The sequence below is a fragment of the Manis javanica genome, chromosome 1 (assembly GCF_040802235.1).
Source record: "Manis javanica isolate MJ-LG chromosome 1, MJ_LKY, whole genome shotgun sequence".
Lineage (NCBI taxonomy): Eukaryota > Metazoa > Chordata > Mammalia > Pholidota > Manidae > Manis > Manis javanica.
Window position 1 is genome coordinate 36,047,148 of NC_133156.1, and position 24,423 is coordinate 36,071,570.

Genomic DNA, 24,423 nt, shown 5'->3' on the forward strand with positions numbered 1-24,423 from the left:
CCTCCATATTGCTTTCTACAATGGTTGAACTAATTTACATCCCCACCAACAGTTCCCCTTTTCTGCATCCTCGCCAGCATTTGTTGTTTCTTGTCTTCTGGATATTGGCCATCCTAACTGGTATGAGGTGGTATCTCATTGTGGTTTTAATTTGCATTTCCCTGATGATTAGCAGTGTGGAGCATCTTTTCATGTCCCTGCTGGCCATCTGAATTTCTTCTTTGGAGAAGTGTCTGTCCAAGTCCTCTGCCCATTTTTTAATCAGGTTATTTGTTTTTTGGGTGTTGAGACATGAGAGTTCTTTATATATTTTGGATATTAACCCCTTTTTGGATAAATGGTTTAAAAATATATTCTCCCATACTGTAGGATGCTTTTTTGTTCTCCTCATGGTATCTTTTGCTGTACAGAAGCTTTTTAATTTCAGGTAGTCCCACTTGTTCATTTTTTACTTTGTTTCCCTTGCCCAAGGAGATGTATTCAGGAAAAGGTTGCTCATGTTTATATTCAAGAAATTTTTGCCTGTGCTTTCTTCTATGAGTTTTATGGTTTCATAACTTACATTCAGGTCTTTGATCCATTTTTAGTTTATTTTTGTGTGTGGAGTTAGACAATAATCCAGTTTCATTCTCTTACATATAGCTATCCAGTTTTGTGAACACCAGTTGTTGAAGAGGCTGTCATTTCCCCATTGTATATTCATGGCTCCTTGACCATATATTAATTGACCATATATGTGTAGTTTTCTATCTGGGCTCTCTATTCTGTTCCATTCATATATGGGGCTGTTCTTGTGCCAGTACCAAATTGTTTTGATTACTGTGGCTTTGTAGTAGACTTGAAGTTAGGGAGCATAATCCCCCAGCTTTGTTCTTCTTTCTCAGGATTGCTTTGGCTTATTCGAGGTCTTTTGTGATTCCATATGAATTTTAGAACTATTTGCTCTAGTTCATTGAAGAATGCTGTTCATATTTTAATAGGGATTGCATTGAATCTTTAGACTGCTTTAGGCAGGATGGCCATTTTGACAATATTAATTCTTCCTATACATGAGCATAGATGTACTTCCATTTATTGGTATCTCCTTTAATTTCTCTCATGAGTGTCTTGTAGTTTTCAGAGTCTTTCACTTATAGGTTAGGTTTATTCCTAAGTATTTTATAATTTTTGATGCAATTTGAATGGAGTTGTTTTCCTGATTCCTTTCTGCTAATTTGTTGTTAGTACATAGGACTGCAACAGATTTCTGCATATTAATTTGTATCCTGCAACTTTGCTGAATTAAGTTATCGGTTCTAATAGTTTTTTGGTGAAGACTTTAGGGTTTTCTATGTATAATATCATGTCATCTGCAAATAGTGACAGTTTAACTTTTTCCTTACCAATCTGGATGCCTAATTCTTTCTTTGTGTTGTGGGGGGACTGCGCATCCCTTTCTTGTTCCTGATCTTAAAGGAGAAGCTTTCAGCTTTTCACTGTTAAGTATGATGTTGGCTGTGGGTTTGTCATGTATGGCCTTTATTATGTTGAGGTACCTATTACCGTCTGTACCCATGTTGTTGAGAGTTTCTATCATGAGCGGATATTGAATTTTGTCAAGTGCTTTTACAGCATCTGTTGAGATGATCATGTGATTTTTGTCCTTTTTGTTGATGTGGTATATGATGTTGATGGATTTTCAAATATTGTACCATCCATGTATCCCTGGAATAAATTCCACTAGGTCATGATCTTTTTGATGTATTTTTGAATTTGGTTTGCTAACATTTTTTTGTTGAGGATTTTTGCATCTATGTTCATCTGGGATATTGGTCTATGATTTTCTTTTTTTGTGGTATCTTTGTCTAGTTTTGGTATTAGAGTGATGCTGGCCTCATAATAATGAGTTTGGAAGTATTCCCTCCTCTTCTACTTTTTGGAATATGTTAAGGTGGATGGGTATTAGCTCTTCTTTAAATGTTTGATAAAATTCAGCCGTGAAGCCATCTGATCCAGGAATTTTGTTCTTAGGTAGTTTTTTGATTACCAATTCAATTTTATTGCTGGTAATTGGTCTGTTCAGATTTTTGTTTCTTCCTGGGTCAGTCTTGGAAGGTTGTATTTTTCTAGAAAGTTGTCCATTTCTTCTAGGTTGTCCAATTTTTGTTGGCATATAATTTTTCATAGTATTCTCTAATAATTCTTTGCATTTCCATGGTGCCCATTGTGATTTTTCTTTTTTCATTTCTGGTTCTGTTTATGTGTGTACACTCTCTTTTTTTCTTGATAAGTCTGGCTAGATATTTATCTATTTTGTTTATTTTCTCAAAGAACCATCACCTGGTTTCATTTATTCTATTGTTTTATTCTTCTCAATTTTATTTATTTCTGCTCTGATCTTTATTATGTCCCTTCTTCTATGACTTTGGACCTCTTTGTTGTGCTTTTTCTAATTTCATTAATTGTGAGTTTACACTGTTCATTTGGGATTGTTCTTGTTTTTTGAGGTAAGCCTTTATTGCAATATAATTTCCTCTTAGAACTGCCTTAGCTGCTTACCACAGGTTTGGGGGTGTTAAGTTGTTTTCATTTTTCTCCATATATTGCTTGATCTCTATTTTAATATGGTCATTGATCCATTGATTATTTAGAAGCATGTTGTTAAGCCTCTATGTGTACATGGGCTTTTTTGTTTTCTTTGCAGCACGTATTTCTAGTTTCATACATTTGTGGTCTGAGAAGCTGGTTGGCACAATTTCAATCCTTCTTAATTTATTGAGGCTCTTTTTGTGGCCTAGTATGTGATCTATTCTGGAAAACATTCTGTGTACACTTGAGAAGAATGTGTATCCTGCTGCTTTTGGGTGGAGTGTTCTGCAGATGTCTGTTTGGTCCATCTGTTTTAATACACTGTTCAGTGCCTCGATCTCCTTATATATTTTCTGTCTGGTTGATGTGTCCTTTGGCATGAATGGTGTGTTGAAGTCTCCTAAAATGAATGCATTGCATTCTATTTCCTCCTTCAATTCTGTTAGTATTTGTTCTACATATTTAGGTGCTCCTATACTGGGTGCATAGATATTTATCCTATTATTAGACTGACCCCTTTATCAGTATATAATGTCCTTCTTTGTCTTTTGTTTGTTTGTTTTGAAATGTATTTTGTCTGACACAATTACTGCAACTCCTGTTTTTTTCTCCCTATTATTTGCATGAAATACATTTTTCCATCCTTTCACTTTTCGTCTGTGTATGTCTTTGGGTTTAAAGTGAGTCTCTTGTAGGCAGCATATATAGATGGGCCTTGTTTTTTATCTGTTTTGTAACTCTATGTCTTTTGGTTGGGGCATTCAGTCCATTTACATTTTAGGTGATTATTGATAGGTATGTACTAACTGCCATTGTAGGCTTTAGATTTGTGGTTACCAAAGGTTCAAGGATAGCTTCCTTACTATGTAAGAGTCTATCTTAAATCTCTCACTACTCTATTTCAAACACAATCTAAAAATTCTTTTTTATCTCCCCTTCCCCTTCTTCTTCTTCCTCCTCCACTCTTTATATATTAGGTGTCATATTCTGTACTCTTTATGTATCCCTTGAGTAATTTTGTGAGTAGTTGATTTAATTTTATATTTGCTTAGTAAATAATTAGTCTACTTCCTTACTGTGGTTTTGTTTTCTCTGGTGACAGCTAATTAGCCTCAGAAACACTTCCATCTATAGCAGTTCCTCCAAAATAGACTGTAGAGATGGTTTGTGGGAGGTAAATTCTCTCAGCTTTGGCTTATCTGGAAATTGTTTAATCCCTCCTTCAAATTTAAATGATAGTCTTGCCAGATAAAGTATTCTTGGTTCCAGGCCCTTCTGCTTTATGGCATTAAATACATCATGCCACTCCCTTCTGGCCTGTAAGGTTTCTGCTGAGAAGTCTGATGATATCCAGATGGGCTTTCCTTTGTATGTGATATTTTTTTCTCTCTCTGGATGCTTTTAATAGTCTGTCCTTATCCTTGATCTTTGCCATTTTAATTATCATATGTCTTGGTGTTGTTTTCCTTGGGTCCCTTGTGTTGGGAGATCTGTGCACCTCCATGGCCTGAGAGACTATCTCCTTCCCCAGACTGGGGAGGTTTTCACCAACTACCTCCTCAAAGACACTTTCTATCCCCTTTTCTCTCTCTTCTTTTTATGGAACCCCTATAATACAAATATTGTTCCATTTGGTTTGGTCACACAGCTCTCTTATTATTCTTTCATTCCTAGAGATCCTTTTTTCTCTCTGTGCCTTAGCTTTTTTGTATTCCTCTTCTCTGATCATTTATCATATCCTCTACATCTTCAAATCTGCTTTTAAATCCCTCCATTGTATGTTTCATTTCAGATACTGTATTCTTCAGCTCTGAGTGGCTTTTTTTCAGGATTTCTCTCTTTATTGAAGTCCTGTCTGAGACCTTGAATACTTCTCTATAAATCCATTAGCATGCTTATTACTTTTATTTTGAAATCTTTATCAAGAAGTTTGGTGATTTCAGTTTCACTAAGCCCTTTTTCTGTTGTTTTTCTTGTATTTTTGTTTGGATCAAATTTCTCTGCCTCTTCTTTTTTTTTTTTTTTAGTGTTTTTTATGGGATAATAGATTTGTGTAGGAGTGCCCCCTAGTGCCCAGAAACTCAGTTTCCTGTGCAGGAACCCCAGCTGTTGGTGTGCAGTGGGTGTAGCACCTTTCTCCCTTTCTTGTAGTGTTCTGATTTCAGGTGGGCTGTGTGAGCTGTCATCTGATCATGGGAGCAGGAAAAATACTCTCTGGATCTGCTGTAGGCAGAGCCACCCTCCCTTCAGCCTGCCACAATGGTGGGGGCTGCAGGCAAGCAGGACCAGCACCTGCCGTGAGGAAAGAGCTCCTGGGGCTGGCTCCTGCACAGAGCTCCCCAGCTGGCCCAAAATAGGGCTAAGCAGGCTGGGGGTTCTCCCCCTGCCTTCCTGGTAGCAAAGTCTGGCCATGCACAACCACTAGGAGCCAGGCTATGTTGCCAGCTAGGGGGATGGAGCGTCTGAAGCTCCTGAGGGCTCCCAACCTGTTGGCCTGAGGGCAGGCCAGAGAGGTATTATCCACCTGATCTTTCTCCTAAACAGAGAGCACTGTGCAATCCTTGCCCCTCTGGCACCCCTCTCTCTGCCAGGAAGTCTTTCAGACTGCCCACTTTGCTTTCTTTCTTGGGGGGCTGGTAGAGTGTGCCTGTTCTCCACAGACAGCTGGGATCTCAACCTCTCCAGGTGTTCCTCCTGTCTCTGTTTTCCAGCCCCACCAATCACCAGGGCACCATGCAATGTGGGCTCGTGTTCCTGGAGCAGATATCCAGGGTCAAGTATTCAGCAGTCCTAGGCTCCTACTCCCTCCCCACTCTGTTCCTCTTCCTCCCGCCTGTGGGCCAGAGTTGGGGGAGGGCTTGGGTCCCACCAGATCATGGCTTTGCCACTTTAACACGTTACCCTTTTCTATAGGAGCTTCTCTTCTTCCCCAGGTGTAGGTGGTTGGTTCTGCAGTCTTCAGGTTGACTTCAGGCCTAGTTGTATTTGCTGTATTTTTGTGTTCTGTGTGATTTGGGGTGGAGGTTTTTGTCTTGCCTTCCTACACCACCATCTTTTTCCCAGACTCAGTCTCAGTGTGGTTTTACAATATCTTGGTGTGATAATGGGGTAACCTACACTTATCGTAGCAAGCATCTAGTAACATGTATAATTATCAAGTCACTATGTTATATATCTGAAACCAATATAATATTGTATATCAGCTTTTTTCCCAAAAAAATGAAAATATAAAATAGGCCACCCAGCAGTGGGTTAATTGGTGATATTTCATTTATTTTTGCCTATCTAATTTTCAACAATTTTCAAAATTAGTTTGAATTACTTATATAATTTTTTTAAATGCCCCCTTTTGCGGGGAGGCAGTGATAACCCACAGGAATGGGGTCACCAATGGGGGAAAATCAGGCACTATGATAGACCCAAATAGAAAAGGTACTGAGGAGCCAGGGAGCATTGCTGACATGCCTTAGATCATTCCACCCGGTTTCTGGATGATGCCAGTTGTTTATGGCTCCACAACCCATACGGCCCTCTGGGTGCCTGTATGAGAACAAGATGCCTCTCCCAGGCTGAGAGCCCCTCACCTCAGCAGGCTTAGGCTGCTACTTTTTGTTTGGTTTTCAGCTTACGACACCCCAGGTATAAGCAGCTCCTTCTGTTCTCACAGGGCACCCCAACAGTGGTCAGTAGAGGCATGTCTTTGTGTGTGTTCATCTTTGAGCAAAAGTTAATGAGTCAGACTACACAAGCACCAAGTGACTCATGCACAACCAGAGTACTAGAAAAATCTGTCCAGTGCTGCTCTGGGCTCAGAATGCACCAAACTCCCAGCCCATGTTGCCTCACACACACCCATGCCGTGGAGTTGCCTTAGAGGCAGCATTCCGTGTTGTCTACTGGCCCTTGACAAATAAAACAATTAACAACACTGAAATGTTAAAGTTGCTCACAGCTGGCCAGGGAGAAAATTACAGACTTAGGTAAAACAGGCTAGAGCTTATGCAAAGAAAACCACATTCTCTCTATGCTAATTACTAAGTTCAGAAGGAGCTATCAGATTAAAGGATTAGGTCCTTAGGACTGGATAAAATCTTACCATTCCAATGCTGGAGGGGACCTTCAAGGCCAGGTGGTCTTTCTACAGTGTTTGAGTCTTTCCTGTGGTTTGCTAAATATTAAACTCAGCCTCTGATTGAATTCTTCCAGTGATGGACAACTCACTGTCTGATGAGTTATCACACTCCTGTACTGGGCAGCTCTTACTATTGAAAAGTTTTTCCCTTACATTGGGCTGAACTGTAACTGCAAATTTTGTCACCTGTCTAGTCTTTTCTTCTGAAGGCAGACAGCAGGGTGTCAGAGAGCTACAGTTTTCTAATCTACCTGTTGCTGACTTTGGGCAAAGTACTCCACCTCTCCCAACCTTAGGCAAATGGGGGCTGCTTCCCTCACTTAGGTTAATCGGAGCATGGAATGACATAGTGAAAAAAGGACACACAAGATCTACATATACTGATACTGAAAGATGACTGGGACATACTGTTAAAGGAGAAAAAAGCAGGTCTCAGAAGAAATAAGCAGAAAAATGTTGGAAAATTGGGTGAGAAGCACACCAAGCTATTAAGAGTGGCCATCGCTGGAGACTAGAGTGGCTTGTCACTCAGATGTTACCTTCCTCCATAATGGTTAAAGAAAACTTTTCTTTTACAACAAATGCATCATATTTAGAATCACAAAAATAGTTAAGACTTTTCCATTTTAGAAAAAAAAAGATGAAATATCCAGAATGCTTTTCATCTAAAACTGGAGTCCGTATATATCAGTTGTGGTGTTCTTTTCCCTGGAAGCTGTCTGAATCTTTGAGGCACACCCTAACAGGATTCTGTGCAAATGTCCACCTATAAGAAATGGCCTTAAACATTAGCCAAAAAAAATCAGTGACTCTTTTGGGTCACCTGCCTCAGGGCCTTTGCATCTGCTGCTCACTCTGCAGCAACTTGTAATCAGTTTTTGTTATATTGCTGGATGGTCACATCTGAAACTCAGCCATCTTATGGACTTGGATGTGTTTGGCAGAGATACAGCCTTCGGTTAAGTGGGGAGTAATTTTTCAGTGGTGCTTCATCAGCGGTCAGTTCATTGATGCACATCCTGCTCTGAAGGTGACTTGTGCTTCCTGATGCTACCTCCTCTGTTGAGCGACTCACAAGTGACTACCTGGATGACATCTTGACATCTTCCCTTCAGTGACATGTTGAGTCCTCTGGAAGCATGTTGTGTGTATGAGTTTTTAAAAACAAAAGCAGCGCATTACAAGGAAAATAAGCCACGATCGTTCACCAGACATCTGTTCACATCTGTCACATGGCAGGTGCTGTGAGGGACAGGGAAATAAATCACTCTTGGTTCTGCCCTCAGGAAGCTTACTGCCAGGCAGATAGACTCAAGTCCTGAACCAGAATGTGCATGGAACGCAAACAGAGCTGTGGTCGGAGCATGTGCTGTACTCAGAGAAGAACATCATCCACTGGATAGGGATTCAGGAGCCCTTTGAGCTGAGCCTGGAGGGAAGAAGAGGACTGCCTGGGACAGAGAAGCCGAGAAGGGTGTTCTGAGCCAAGAGATTTGCTAGAGTAAAGGATCGAAAGCAAGAGAACTAGTGGAGTGGTGCTGCAGAGGATCCGTGCAGGGTTGAGATGGGAGATGGGTCGGAAAGGTGGCTCTGGACACTGCTGGGAGGCCTGAAATGTCACCAGATGACATCAGTAGACCTGCACTGTGGCAACAGTGTGGATGGGAGGAGAGGGGAAGCGTTGGATGCCAGAGGACCTGTGTACCCAGATTAATTCCTGATGTGGAAGTTTCTTTAAATAGCTGAAGATCCCACAGTTCCTGCTCTGCACTAACCAGTGAGGAGACAGGGAAGGGGCCAGGGACAGGGCTGCAGGGCCCCTGGAAGCAGAGGTCTCCAGATAGTCAGGGTTGGGTTGGGTGGAGGTTTTGAGCATGGGAGGTGGAGCTATTTAGAGGGTGTGGTAAGGAAAGCTCTGACATATGTTCAGCTTTCTCTCTCTTCCTGCGCACTGAGCAGGAAAGTCTCCCTCAGGAGAATACTTTTGCCCTTTAACAAATATGAAACTGACAGGCTGACACTAGTGCTGAAGTGGAAGAATTTTTTTTTCTCTTTTAATAACACCTTAAACGATAGGCATAGAATCGGCATCCTAAATGAAACACATGTTGCTCTCCAACACCTGACAACCTGACATAATTTAAGAGCAGCTACCAAGAGCCCACAGTTGGTATTGCCCATGAATCTGCTCCCCTGGACGGGCTCCAAGTGGGTGAAAAAGTGGAGTGGGCCGAGTCCAAGGGAACTGGCCTTCTCGTCTGTAGCTGATTGGTGGGGAGTCACTTTCAGAAAACAAGGGAGGCTGTCCTTAACTTGATAGTAGTGGTTTCTGGAGTGTTTTTATTCATTGTCTGATTATTAAACAGATTTATGGCCCTGCCCACCCACTGAAAAGGGACCAAGGCATTTAGTTGAAATTAGAAATGCAGATAAGGCTGCCTGTTTAGATAATAGCATCTCTTTTTTTAATAGATTACTCATCTTCTGCAAAAAAGAGTTAATTTGTGTGATGAAGTGCTTTCTATTTCTGGGAGCTGGCTGGTGGATGTGATTGCTTGAGGAAGGAGTGTAATTCATTCTTAAAACCTCCAAAAGCACATACCTGTGCCTTGAGGAGAGGGGTGATTTGTAATGTGATGCCAGAGGACAGAGTGTCTTGTGGTTTCCAAGCAAATGTTTTGGCAGGGTGTACAGTTTGTCCTGAGGTTGGAGGTCAACTTACCATTTTTCTCAGAAAAAATGCCAGAAAAATAAACTTAGCCTGTTCATCTAAGCCTGAGGCCACTGACTGTAGGGATGATGAAAAGAGGCAGGCGCGGGCCGTGGGTAGTGACAGCCCACTGTGCCTCGGCTTCCGGGTCTGTAAAGCAGGGCTGACCTTACAGGGCAGAGGGAAGCGGGGTAGGTGTGGAGCCCACCAAGCGGCCAGGACAGTGCGGCACCCGGGAGGGGTGAGCCCTAGCCGGCCGCCTCCTTGACTCTGGCTTCTGCTCCAGGAACTCTGCTTCCATCCTGGATGGAGCAGCCCCTGAAAGACTCCCTGTGTGCAAGTGTGTAAGGGAAGGCTTTGGATTTTACTGAGCACCTGATGGAAGAGGCCAGGGAGGAGTTTTATGCCACATAGTCCATGACGTCTGCTTGGCACTCTCCCAGGCATTCCTGTTCTCCCAAGGCCCCCAGGCCCCACCACTGGGACCCATGTGCTCTCACTCCCTGTCCACCCAATGCCCAGTCTTCCTGGTTCCCCTCTCCTCCTTCCTCAGTTTCTCCCCAGAAATGTGTGTTGTTACTGGAACCATGAGCCTTTCACCCAACCTCCTCCTCCCCTTTCTTCTCCCCTTTTACCAATTACCACCCAAACTGGCTTCCAGACTCGTAGTGTTCCCCAAGGTGAATTCTGCTCCCTCCCCAGGTAGGCCCCTGAGCCGACTTCTCCAGGACTACATGCATGCCAAAGGACGGTTGTTCTTGTGGGGTTGGGACTCCAGCAGAAGCTGTTCGCTGCTTTAGGAAATTATTTCCGCAGTGGTGCTGTTCCTGGTACCTTGTCGCCAGCCCACATACTGTCCCTGTTCCGTCAGTAAGGTGAACTTATGTATTCTGGTACATGACCCTTATAAGTCCAAGTGTTTGGCTGCTTCCCTATCTACTTGTCTTCGTCCCTAGCATATTGAAGTGCATGTTATTCTATTATTTCTCCTTTATATCACAGTCGGAGCATTATATTGACTTTATTCAAACTGGGTGGTAAGCTGGTTGGTTCCATTACTTATGAATGTTGTTTTAGGCTATTAATGGGGACCTCACAAAATGACTGTTACATAAAGGGACATTGAGTCGGATAGCACTGAAACCTCTGAATGGGAAGGGGAGGCAGCCAGACATTGGAGCTCTGTGGGCTTTGACAAAGGGTTCACACCCAGTTTCCCTCAGGCTGCTGGGTCCTTGATACTTTGCAGCTGCTGAGACAATAGCCCATAGATGCAGAAGCCCCCATACACCCATTTTCCTGGCGGCTCTTACAGTAAGAGGAAGGGCACCTAAAATAGGTTTCCTGGGGTCTTTGGCAGAAGGAAGTTGGCCATTTGGGGGTAATGATTTTCTCCACCTATGCGGTATTTCAGAGATCTCAAGTGATAGTAGTGATCTATTGAGGTAACCAGTGCGGTATCAGTCCTGCTTATAAACTGGCCCCTGCGTATATTTTCCCAGCAGCCCAATGACAACAGCAGGGGTGCTGAGCAAGGAGCACCAGCCTCAGTTTGGAGGCCACAGCCAAGGATTTCAGGGTCAAATGTAGCATCTTTTTTAATACTGTAGGTTCGAGACTGTGCCCTAGGACGGAATTTTTCAGGTTATAGTAAACTGGAGAGTTATGAGATTAGTCTCTGGGATCCTGACCAGCTTTGTAAAATGAAATACAAGAAGACAGAATAGAAAAAACAGAATAGAAAAATATGTGAGTGTATCACACCTTGTCTCTCAGTTATGTGTATGTGTACCAGGTCATGATGTAAAATGTGTTTCTTTTTATGGGCACAGTCAAAAGCTATGAAAGCCACTGTTCTCTGACATGAAATCAGAGTCTATGAGACTGCCCGGGCATGTATATGAAAACCAGTTCCCTGAGGGGTCCTTAGGGCTAACCTATGAGAACCCCCTTGCTCTGAGCCTATCAGGAGGTACATTCATTTGTCAGGCATTTTCTCACTTGAAGATGAAAGGAGGTCTGAGGAGGGAGGGGGAGGGAGACCAGGCCAGAGGGGCACTGCTGTGAGTCCGTGGAGGAGGATTGGAGGGCAGCTGCGCCAGCACCATCCCCTTCATGGTTTGGGTGGGGGCCAGCAAATAGTCTTGGATTCCTCAGGGACCATCAGTTTTTCTCTTATTCTAGCAGGAAACATGGGGTTCGATTTCTAATCATTTAGCAATCCTAACATGATCACAGTGGCCTCGGTGTATTTCTCTAAGCTCACCTTCTATATTAAGTTCAATCAGCATTTCTTAAATGTTAGTATACATCAGCATCACTCAGACAGCTTGTTAAAATCTAGGTCAGTGGGTCCCTCTCATCTGATTCAGGAGGTCTGGGTGAGGCCTAAGAACTGACATTTCTAGTAAGTTTCCAGATGCTGTTGGTGCAGCTGGTCTGGGGACCACACTTTGAAAACAACCATGTCAGATCATCGAGAAAGAAGGGTCCAGGCTCAGCACAGGTTCTGACTTGCAGAGAGCACAGCAAATGCTTTCCTGATGAAACCAAGCTGACTTCTCCTGGCAGGAGCCTCTTTGCTAAGGTGCAGTTGGTTCACTACTTCCAGCAGTGCAAGAAATGGCTAGTTGACACTGAATTGTATGCTTTAAATGGGTGAACTGTATGGCATATGAAAATATCTCAATAAAGCTATTATCAAGATGAGGAAGAGAGTGGGGAAAAGGAACGGGAAAAGGAAAGGGGGAAAGAAATGGCTAGTTTCTCAAAACCGCAAGTCAAAAGTGTGCCTTGTGCCTTAGAGTGTCTCATGAGAGGACCTGTATCAAAGGAGCATGAAAAAGTCTAGCTGAACTCCAAGGGTCCTTTCACCAAGGCCACTCTCTGAAATTCCCCCTGGGACTCAGGGCCAGAAGTATAACTCCTGAAGGGCGGGTCTGTTTTCCTTTTCCAAACAGTAAGGAATGCTTAAATGCCTGTGCATTTCACCTGCCGAACCCTGTCCTGGTGCAATCATATTTTATTTGCAGCCTTCCCAATCTCTTTTTAATTTTCCTGCTATTGCTATTTACCTGTTTGCAAGTTTTTCAAGCAAGTGAAAGCCCTGGACACCCCAGGGGACGGGAGATAGGATTGAGGTGGGATTGGAAACTACCCACCAGGCAGAATGGAGAGACCAGGGGCATGGACAGGTGTGTAGTTTCCTGGTTAATAATGCCAGCTTTGGGGCCAGAAACTGTGACTCCTGGTTGTCACCTACTTGCTCTCTGAATATTAGCATAGAGCTTTTCTGAGCCTCAGTTTCCCCTTGTCTCAGATAGTTAATAGTGCCTACCTAATAGAATTGTGGGAATGAAGTGAGACAGTGTGTATAAATAACAGGAGTTAACACTGGACCTAGGCACACAGTTGAGCCCTTGTTAGAAATCATGACAATGATAGAGATAATAAAGATGAGCCTCCACCTCATCTTAACAATTTTCCTCTGGCTAGAAACACCTGAGTATCAAAACAGGACAAAGGGTGACACTTTTGACTGCTATGTGCCCTCCTCCCCCAAATGAATTGGCAGTACTTTAGAATACACTAAGACTTACAAGTGAATAAATCAATCCCAGAAACAGATGAGCTATGGAGCTGTAATAGCCAGAAGCATATGACCTGACCAGAACCCCTACAGTTCCTAGAAGCCAGCCCGAGTGTGCAGAGGGCAGCCCCTCCCATGTCAGTCTCTGCATTATTAACACCACCCCTGGAGTCCAGAGAACCCACAGTGACTCGGGCCGTTACTGATTGGTCTGGCTTGTGACTTGCTCCTTGCTTCCTTTCTCCTCCTCCTCCCTCGTGGGCTGGTCCACAGGCTTCTCACATGCTGTGTCCCACCAGAGCCAGGCACACAGAGCCCCTTTATTGTCAGGGCTTCTCAGCAGGTGTCTCTGCAAGGCTTGATGGCATCGGAGATCAGAACTCTTGTCTTCTATTTGGGAATTAATCTGATTACACATAGCAGTAGAGCAAAGATTCCTGAACAAAATGAACTGAATTTGAGTCATGTCTTCCCCATATACCTTGCTGGCTGTGCAACCTTGTACCAAAAACAACGGCTTCTGAACTTGCCTTCCCTCATCCTGAAATGAGGATGATGAACCGTGACCTGCTTCCTTCACGGGGAAATCTAATCAAATCAGATCAAATCATATCAAATTAAATGAAGCAATGGAGGAGGGAGTGTGGGTTCAGCAGCAATTTAGGATGCCGCTGGCTCTGCGCTAGGCACGCGGATACACTGGCAGTCAGAGCCTCCTCAAAGCTCCCCTCTCGGAGCCTCATGGGAAACAGATTAATTCTGTGAATATGGAACAGTGGCCTCAGCTGCGTAGCATGAAGGACAAGTGCCAGAGCTCTGTCACCATCTGCCCTAGGGTCGCACTGTGCTCTGAGAGGCCAGGAAAGTCTCCAGTGCAGAAATGAAGTCTCAGTGAGGAAAGGAAATGAGTCAAGATCTGAAGGGTGAGCAGGAGTTCACTAGGGAGAATGTGTGGAGGGCTTGGGATCCCAGCAACCAGGCAGAAGGACCTGCTAGGACAGAGGCAGCTGGGGTCACCTGCAGACACCTGACAAAAGGTGGCATGAGGGGTCACTTGGGAAGGAGAGGGGTGGGGCCAATCATGCACACACAGCCTTGTCACCTCTGGTAAAGATTTTGGTCCTTCCTCCAGAACTATGGGAAGCCATTATGGTAGCCTGGACTCAGGGCCACCGTCACTGTCACAGTGCCAGTGTGAGAACCTCACCCGACTAACTCAGCGTCCTAGGGCTGCGATAACAAGGAGTCACAAACTGGGTAGCTTAAAACAACAGAAGTTTATTCTCTCACACTTCTGGAGGCCAGAATTCCCCAGATCAGGGAGCCAGCAGGGCTATGCTCTCTGCAGGGAGCCTCCCTTGCTCCTTTCTAACTTCTGGTGTCCCTTGCAATCCTTGGTGTTGCTTAGTGTGTAGACACAGCACTCCAGTCTTGGCCTCTGTCATTGCATAGCCTTCTCTTGTGTCCAAAATTCCTTCAGCTTACAAAGGACACCAGCCATTTGGATTAGGGCCCACCCTAAGCTAGGATGACCTCGTCTTGATTGCATTACATCTGCAAAGACCTACTGTTTCCAAGTAAGGCCATGTGCACAGCCCCTCAGAGCTTGGACTTCAACATATCTTATGGGGACGCAATTCAACCCATGGTACCTACTTCTTCTGCTACGACCTGCCAGGTGGAACCATCCTCAGAGTCCTAACTGCCCTTGAGACCAGATGGAAGGGAGAGGCTCTATTTCAACACAGGACCTAGGGGGCCACAGGCCCCAGGGAAGTATGTGTGTGTGTGTGGCATATACAGGGGGGCCCCTGAGAATCACAGGCCCTGAGTTCTGGTCCTCACTCTGACCTCACTGGCTGAGAGACTTGGGCAAGGCCTTCACTTCCCTGGGCCTCCATGTCCTCTCAGGTAGCACAGGGGCTGGTGACGCCTGCCCACCCTTATTGGAGTGGGATTCAGGGGAGTCCAGTGAGAAAATCGGCAAGTCTTTCCAGAGAAGACATCGTGCCCAACACTGACATGACTCGCTGGGAGTGTCCTGGGAGAGGGGCTGTCTCATAAAAGTTCCAATGCCCTTCCAGTTAGTTCCCATGGCTTCTCTCCTTAAGCAGCGCCGTGCTCACCAGCACAGACTCAGTGAGCTCCCGTATCAGCCAGTGGGCGGGGGCGGGGAAGAGCCACCAGTTGACAATTTCTGAAGCCCTGTGTTTGGGGAGGATTCATTATTCTAGTCTACTTCTTTAATATGTTTGAAATGATTCTTAACTTAAAAAGCCTAGCAAAGACGAGTACAGACTCAAGACCAAACTGCCTGAACTTAAATCCCAGACCTGCCACTTACTATCTGTGTGACCTGGGGAAAATTAGTTTACCTCTCTGTGCCTGTTTCCTCATCAGTAAAACTAATCATGACCTACCTCATGGAGAGTTTGTGACGGTTAGATGAGTAAATTCGTGTAAAGTCCTTGGGTTAGTGCCTGGTATGGGTAAGTACTGAACACTCAGAAACCAGGATTTATAGAAACCAGGCTTCAAGCACCGACTTGTTGCTGAGCGGGCATCATCCCCTTCAGCTTCGTAGGCTCACAGTCAGCCATGCAGAGCCTCTAAGTTGTACCAGCTGCTTGGAATTGCCTCCATTTGGGTTTCCTGAAGCAGATCCTGAAACAGGATTTGAGTGCATGTAGGTTATCGGGGAGGAGATCCGGGGAAACAGCAGCAGGAGAGCAGGGAAGGGGGACTGGGAAGGGCAGGTAGCTAGCGCAGGGGCCTGTGACAGGCCCCACGGCGGGCAGTGAGGTGAGATCCAAGGGTCTGGGGAGGAGCACAGCGCACTCTGGCTCATCTCGCCTGAGGGGCAAGGGAGTTGGGGCATCACCCGCTCAGCGGTCCCTGGCTAGGGCCCCACCCTGTGGACAGACAGCCCCAGGCAGAGGCAGGCATGCCAGCTGGAGGGCGGGCAGGCTGACCGTGCTGGGGGATGTGGACGGGCATGAGAACGCACCTGCCAGCTCTCTGATAAGGGCCCTTCCGACACCACTTAAAGCCCGCCAGTGGGCTGTCCTCCAGTATCAACCTCACCCCTCGTTGGTGGCTCGCACTCATAATGAAGTGTAGGGGAAATCAGGACAAAAGCAGCTCTGTATTGCTTTACAATCAGAGCAGCCTCTGGATTAGGAATGATGAGCATGTGCTAGTGGGCCACTTCAGGGCAGACATCTCTCCTCAGTCCGGGCAATTCTCTGCTGAGCCAGGACAGAGCCTCAGAGTCTTTCTTAACACCGCCTTAGGTATCCTTTACAAACCCATCTGCGTAGGCATTCCAGTGAAACCTGTTTGCTATTTCTGCCCTAGCGCTTAGGAAGCCAGGGAAGTCCCAGGGTGGAAAACACTGTCACAGATTCACTGTAAGATTCTGGGCAAGGCATGTAACTGCTCTGGCCCTCCCTGTCCCACCCACCCACCACCCACCCCCGGTAGAACAGGGGTGCTCACTGAGGTGAGGGAGCTGGGGCTTGGGGCCATAGAAGAGCCTGCTCTTTTAGGGTTAGGCAGGACTGGGTTTTAGACCTTGGCTTCATCATTTATGAATCGTGCTCCCTGGGCAGGTCACGTCACCTGCTCTGAGCCTCATGGCATCTTCTTATACAAAAAGGGGCCATAACTGACTGATTTGTGTTGTTGTAGGTGTCCGAGGTGATTGTGTGAAGCAGGGAGCTCCGTACGCAAGTGGGGGCTCCGTGATTGCTCCCTGTGATCGTCATCACCATGACCATCATTGTCTTCCCCTGAAGTCCCTCACAGCTCTAAGATTCTATGACTTCTTGGAATCTCCTCATCCAAAAAGCATAGTAAAATAAGGCAACAGTCCTGATTTTGTGTAAATGCACTTTTTAATAAGGACAGGAGGCACATAATTGCCCTTAAATTATGGCTCTGACTTCACCACAAGCTGTCAAAAGGCCTTAATTGGCCGATCTGTAATGACTGCCGCCATCTGCATTCGGGGTGATTTAGCGACAAGGCCCTGCCCCAACAAGGGCCCTCAATGATTACAGCCGGACAGGGTGATACTTCACCCTCTGATGGGAATAGTGGTGTGTGGTAAAGGAGATTATCTCATCCTCGTTTTAATGACCTACTGATTGAACCCAGCCAAGAAGTGCTGGTCACAGACAATGACTATGGATTTTTTCCTTTTTTTAAGAGTGTTCCTGACTGAACAACAGCATATCTGGAACGTGATCATGCTTCTTGTTATCTTGTTTCGCTGGCCAAGAAAGTTTCTTTTGGAAAGATTTAGTCCCTCAATTAGGGCAAATTGATTTCTGCTTTCTACAGAGTCACTGTTCCAAAGAGAAGTGGGAAAGGGCAGGAGAGGCCGTATTAATCTTTACCAGCAAGCAAGAAGGCGGCTTGGGGTATTTGTCAGCCTTCCAGCCTTGGGTTGTATATGTGTAGATAATCTTTTCTCTGTATATCTTTTAATTGCTCCAACCTACAAAGTGCCAGGCAACACAACACAAAACACACTTCATCTCTTGGAAGGTTCTGGAGACTTCCCTGAGCTCATTTCCCTGAGGAGTGTTTCCCTGAGCTTGCCAGTATGAAATGCTTTTACGGGCTGCCTAAGATGAACCCCTCAGGGGGCTCAATACTTTGCATTAAGTAACATTGAATCTTGGGGAGAAGGTTTTCTCTTCAGCTCTCTGGTTTCTTTTGATTACCTTAGCAGGTGTCAAGGTTGATTGCCCATATCTCCCTTCCTTGACAGCAGACCTTCAGCTTTTAGTTGTGGGGAGGCAGGAGGATCTGGCTAAAATCTTTATTTTATTGTTTTATTTCTATTTGTTTGGATTTTTTTATTCATTAGCTCTTTATCACAAACAGTACTGATTTTCCATATATGGTGTTTAATGTTTCCTTTTAAAATGCATTCAATTAAATAAAATTTAATTCAAAAATGTAAGTTGATTGAAAAGAAAAATAACCCTAAGTACATTGCAGTAGGGTAGGTGGAAGTGGCAAGAATTGTGCCAGTGGTGTACGACTGTGAGAGGGGGCAACACAACAAGAAGGGGGAAAGCATCAGGTTTCTGCAGAAAGCCCAGCAATTTACTGGCTCTACAGCCATGAGCAAGTTTCTTAGCTTCTCTGCACATCAGTTTTCTCATCTGTCAAAAGGGAAGAGCCATAATACAGAGTATGATTTTATGAACCAAGGGGGATAAAATATGCACTGAAGGTCCTTTGCAAATCATAGTCTGTCATACCAGTGAAAGTGATCTGTTTCCATACAGGGTTAGAACAATTAAAGATTCCGTGGGTTCTGGATCAAGCAGCTAGGGAATTCTGGCTTAAAACACAACTCTGTTATTAACTCTGTGCCAGAGATAGCCCTTGCCTCCTCTGGCCCTCAGGTTTTTATCTATAAGATGAGGAGACTGAACTATTCCTGTAATCACTTGTGGGCCAAGGAAAACTGTAGCTGCTGGATGCTGCCTTAGGCCATGAAATCACAGTCGCTGGAATAATGCCCAGCCAGCTGTATTTACAGCCAGCTCACCAGGTGATTGAGACGCACCCCTGATTTAGGAGGGACCTTGCAGCTATAAGGAAGAGATTCAGACAAGAATTTGGGGCTTCAGTCAGGGAAGGTGATCGCTCGAGGGAATGGGAAGGGCAAAGAGCCCAGGAGCTCCCCATCATGTGAGGCCTGGACCCGGGGCCCTTAAAGACCTTCTGGGCCAAACCCTGATTTAGAGAAAGCACCAAGGCCCAGAGCAAATCAGTGATGGGCCCAGTCTCCTGACTCCCAGTCACTGAAACTTCCACCATACTCCAGCTTGCTCAGCTGAGAGTGAATGTGTGTTTTGACCAGTATTTGTTTTTTAATTGAGGCAGAAGTTAAACAGTTAAAAAATGCACAAATATCTGAAGCAAACAGTTTCATGAGGTTTAACAAATGTGCACACCTGGAAAGCCAACATCCCAACAAGATGCAGAACTGCCCCACCCCAGAAAGTTTCCTCAACAAGTCCCACTCCCCAAGGGCAAACACTGTTCTTAATTCTGTCATTGTAGATGATTCTGGCTGTTGATGAACTTCAGAGGAATCATACACTAAGATCTTTTTTGTGTCTTGACTTATTCCTTCAACAATAATTTTGAAATTCATCCATGTGGTTGGATTTATCAAAATGTGTTCCTTTTACTGCAAAGCAGGAATCTGTTGTGTGACCATCACTATTTGTTTATCCATTCACCTGTTGATAACATTTAGGTTGTTTCAGTTTGGGGCTGTTATGAATAAAACTACTGTGAAACATTCTCATTCTTTTTTGGGTGTGTGCTTTTATTTCTCTTGGGGAAATACCTCAGGGTGGAACTGCTGGTCATAGGAATGTGTAGTGAATGGTATCTTATGCTTTTAATTTGTATCATACCTTTACATATGCTTTTTGGCCATTTGTATATCAATTCTTTTGTGAAATGTATTATCAAGTTTTTTGCCCAGTTTTTAAATTGGTTATCTTTCTGTTATTGACTTTGTCACCATTCTTTACATATCCTGGACACAGGTCCTTTATCAGATCCATGTGTTGTAAAATTTTCTCGCAGACTGTTGCCCGCCTTGTCATTTTCTTACCAGTCTTCTGATAACAAGTTTTTGAAGAGCAAGTTCTTAATTTTAGTCAAGTTCAATTTATTGATTTTTTCTTTTATGGGTTGTTTTTTTTATGTCCTAAGAAATCTTTTCCTACCCCATGTTCACAGGGATATTCTCCTTTAAGTCTGTGATTCACCCAGAATTATCTTTCGTGTATGGTATGAGGTAGGGGTTGAGGTTTATCTTTTTTATATGTTTATTGAGTTGTGCTAGTACACGTCTTTGAAAATTCTTTTCTGTCCTTATTCAATTGCCTTGGGGCCTTTATCAAAAAATCAGTGAACAGTATATATGTGAGTCTGTTTCTGGCCCCTCGATCTGTCCTATTGACCCTTTTGTTTATTCTTTGCCAGTATCACACTGTTTTGATTATTTTAGCTTTATAATAAGTTTTGAAATGAGTGTTAGTCTTCCAACTTTGTTCTTCCTTTTCAAGACTGTTTTGACTATTCTAGGTCCTTTTTAAGTTGTCAACTTTAAGAAAATCTGCTGTGATTTTATTAGGATTGCATTGAGTCTATAGATCACCTTGAGGAGAATTGACTCATTAACAATATCGAGTCAGTCTTCCAATCTATATGTATGATTTATCTCTCCACTTATTTGGGGCTTTTTCTATATGAGGCTATTCTAAATGCTATTTTTAATGTACTTTCCAATTATTCATTGCTGATATGTAGAAATCCAATTATTTTTTTTTTAGAATTTCTCAGTCTTACTGAGGTATGATATACATACTGTAAAATTGCCCATTTTAAGTCTGCAGTTTAATGTGTTTTTAAGTGAATTTGTACAGCTGTGAAACTATCACCACAATCTAGTTTTAGAATGTTTCTGTCACTCCAAAAACTCCCTTTGTGCCATTTGAAATCAGTTGCCACTCCCAACCCATCTTCAAGTAACCCAGATTTCTCTTCTGTCTCTAGTTTTGCTTTTCAAGAAATTTCATATAAATAGAATCATATAATATTTAGTCTGATGTTTCTGACTTTAATCAAGCATGCTATTTTTAGGGCTCATCCATATTTTTTCAGTACTTCAGTCCTTTTTCATTGCTGAATAGTATTCTGTTTTATGGATAAACTGCATTTTGCTAATCCTCTCATCAATTGATGGAATGTGAATGTTTTTCAGCTTAGGGCTATTATGAATATTGCTGCTACAAACATTAGTGTACAAGTTTTTGTGTGGACATATGTTTCCCTTTCTCTTGGGTATACACCTAGGAGTGGAATTGCTGGATTGTATGGTAACCATGTTTAACCATTTGAGAAACTGCCAGACTGTTTCCAAAGTGGCTGCACCATTTTACATTCCAACCAACAATATGATTGAGGATTCTTATTTCCCCACATCCTTGTCAACATTTGTTATTATCTGACTTTCTCATAACCAGCTAGTGTGTACTACTATCTCATTGAGGTTTTGATTGCATTTCCCTGATGACTAATGAGATTGAGCATCTTTTCATATGTCTATTGGCCATTTGTATATCTTCTTTGGGGAAGTGCGTAGTCATGTCCTTTACACATTTTTTTAAAGGTAAAATTCACGTATCATGAAATTAACCCTGTTAAAATATATAGTTAAAAATACAGTTTGTTAAAAGTGAAGGGATGGAAAAAGGTGTTTCATGCAAATAACAGGTAGAAAAAAACAAGAGTAGCAGTACTTATATCAGACAAAATATATTTCAAAACAAAGACAGTAACAAGAGATAAAGAAGGACATTACATAATGATAAAGGAGTCAGTCCAACAAGAGGATATAACCATTATGAATATCAATGCACCCAACATAGGAACACCTACATATGTGAAACAAATACTAACAGAATTGAAGGGGGAAATAGAATGCAATGCATTCATTTTAGGAGACTTCAACACACCACTCACTACAAAGGACAGTTCCACCAGACAGAAAATAAGTAAGAACACAGAGGCACTGAACAATACATTAGAACAGATGGACCTAGCAGACATCTACAGAACACTCCACTCAAAAGCAGCAGGATACACATTCTTCTCAAGTGGACATGGAACATTATCCAGAATAGACCATATACTAGGCCACATAAAGAGCCTCAGTAAATTCAAAAAAATTGAAATTGTATCAAGCTGCTTCTCAGACCGCATGGTATGAAACTAGAAATAAATCACACAATGATAACAAAAAAAGCCTACAAACACATGGAGGCTAAACAACATTCTTCTAAATAATAAAGGATCAATGAACAAAATAAAACAGAAATCAAGCAATACATGGAAACAAATGAAAGCAAAAACTCAACAGCCCAAAATCTATGGGATGTTGCAAAGCCAGTTCTAAGAGTTAAGTACATAGAAATATAGGCCTACCTCAAGAAACAAGAACAATCCCAAATAAACAGTCTAAACTCACATTTAAAGAAACTAGAAAAAGAAGAACAAATGAAGTCAAAGTTAGTAGAAGGAGGGACATAATAAAGGTTAGAGCAGAAATAAATAAAATAGAGAAGAATAAAACAATAGAAAAAAAATCAATGAAACCAAGAGCTGGTTCTTTGAGAAAATAAAATAAACCCCCTAGGCAGACTTATCAAGAAAACAAGAGAGAGTATACACATAAACAGAACTGAAATGAAGACAGAATAAACAGAACAGATACCATAGAAATTCAAAGAATTATTAGAGAATACTATGAAAAATTATAAGCCAACAAATTGGACAACATAGAAGAAATAGTCAACTTCCCAAAAAAGTACAACCTTCCAAGATTGACACAGGGGGAAACAGAAAATCTGAATAGATCATTTGCCATCAATGGAATTGAATTTGTAATTTTAAAAAACTCCCCAAAACAAAGATCCAGGTCCAGACGGCTTCACAGCCAAATTATACCAAACATTTAAAGAAGAGCTAATACCCATCCTTTGTAAAGTATTCCAAAAAGTAGAAGAGGAGGGAATACTTCCAAACTCATTCTATGAGGCCAGCATCACTCTAATACCACAACCAGGCGAAGACATCACAGACAAAAACAAATAACAGACCAGTATCCCTGATGAACATAGATGCAAAAATCCTCAACAAAATATTAGAAAACTGAATTTGAAAATATCACCCATCATGACCACGTGGAATTTACTGCAGGGATGCAAGGATGGTACAATATTTGTAAGTCAATCAATATTGTACACCACATTAATAAAAAGGATAAAAACATTGTGATCATCTCAATAGATGCTGAAAAAGCATTTGACAGAATTCAACATCCATTCATGATAAAAACTCTCAACAGAAGTGTACAGAGGATAAGTACCTCAACATAATAAAGGCCATACATGACCAACCCACAGCCGACATTTTACTTAATAGCAAAAAGCTGAAAGCTTTTCCTCTAAGATCAGAAACAAGACAAGGATGGTCACTCTGACCACTTTTATTCAACATAGTACTGGAGCTCCTAGCCATGGCAATCAGACAAAACAAAGAAATAAAAGACATCCAAATTGGTAAGGAAGAAGTTAAACTGTCACTGTTTGAAGAATGACATGATATTATACATAGAAAACCCTAAAGACCCCACCAAAAAACTATTAGACTAATAACTAAATTTAGCAAAGTTGTAGGACACAAAATTAATACATATTAATTGCATTATTTATGATTGCATCAAAAAATAAATAAAATAACCTAGGTATAAACCTAATCTATAGGTGAAAGACCTATACTCTGAAAACTATGGGACATTCATTAGAGAAATTAAAGAAGACACCAGTAAATGGAAATACATCCCATGCTCATGGATAGGAAGAATTAATATTGTCAAAATGGCTATCCTGCCCAAAGCAATTTACAGATTCAATGCAATCCCTATAAAAATAACAACAGCATTTTTCAGTGAACCATAACAAATAGTTATAAATTCATATGGAACTACAAAATACACCAAATAGCCAAAGCAATCCTAAGAAAGAACAAAGCTGGGGTTATTATGCTCCCTGACTTCAGGCTGTACTACAAACCTACAGTAATCAAAACAGTTTGATACTGGCACAAGAACAGACCGATAGATACTGGCACAAGAACAGGATAGAGAGCCCAGATAATAAACCCACACATATATGGTCAATTAATTTACACTAAATGAATATACAATAGGGAAAAGACAGCCTCTTCAACAACTGGTGTTGGCAAAACTGGACAGCTACATGTAAGAGAATGAAACTGGATTATTGTCTAACTCCATACACAGAAATAAACTCAAAATGGATCAAAGACCTGAATGTAAATCATAAAACCATAAAACTCTTAGAAGAAAACATAGGCAAAATCTCTTGAACATAAGTATGAGCAGTTTTTTTTTCTTGGACATATCTCCTCATTCAAGGGAAACAAAATTAAAAATGAACAAGTAGGATTACATCAAACTAAAAAAGCTTCTGTACAGCAAAGGACACTGTAAGCAGGAAAAAAAGGCACCCTACAGTGTGGGAGAATATATTTATAAATGACTCATCTGATAAGGGGCTAACATCCAAAATATATAAAGAACTCATTTTCCTCAACACCCAAAAAACAAATAAACTGATTAAAAAATGGGTGGAGTATCTGAACAGACATTTCTCCAAAGGAGAAATACAAATGGCTAACAGAAGTACTCCACATCGCTAGTTATCAGGGAAATGCAAATTAAGACCACAATGAGATATCATGTCACACCACTTACAATGGCCTCTATCCAAAAGATAGGAAACAACATATGTTGGT

General features: G+C 42.5%; 1 protein-coding gene across 5 annotated transcripts in view; it reads left to right on the forward strand.

Annotated features, from left to right (window-relative positions):
* The window catches only part of GALNT10 (polypeptide N-acetylgalactosaminyltransferase 10), a 263,067-nt gene that overhangs the window by 193,243 nt on the left and 45,401 nt on the right, over positions 1–24,423 (forward strand). The window contains exon 6 of one of the 5 annotated variants that reach the window (XM_037025114.2): positions 16,690–19,313. The exons of the other annotated variants lie outside the window; for them this stretch is intronic. Within the exon in view, the coding sequence (XP_036881009.2) occupies positions 16,690–16,862 (173 nt within the window). The 3' untranslated portion in view covers positions 16,863–19,313. Of the gene's footprint in view, positions 1–16,689; positions 19,314–24,423 lie in introns of those variants that run through there. 5 annotated transcript variants of the gene reach the window in all.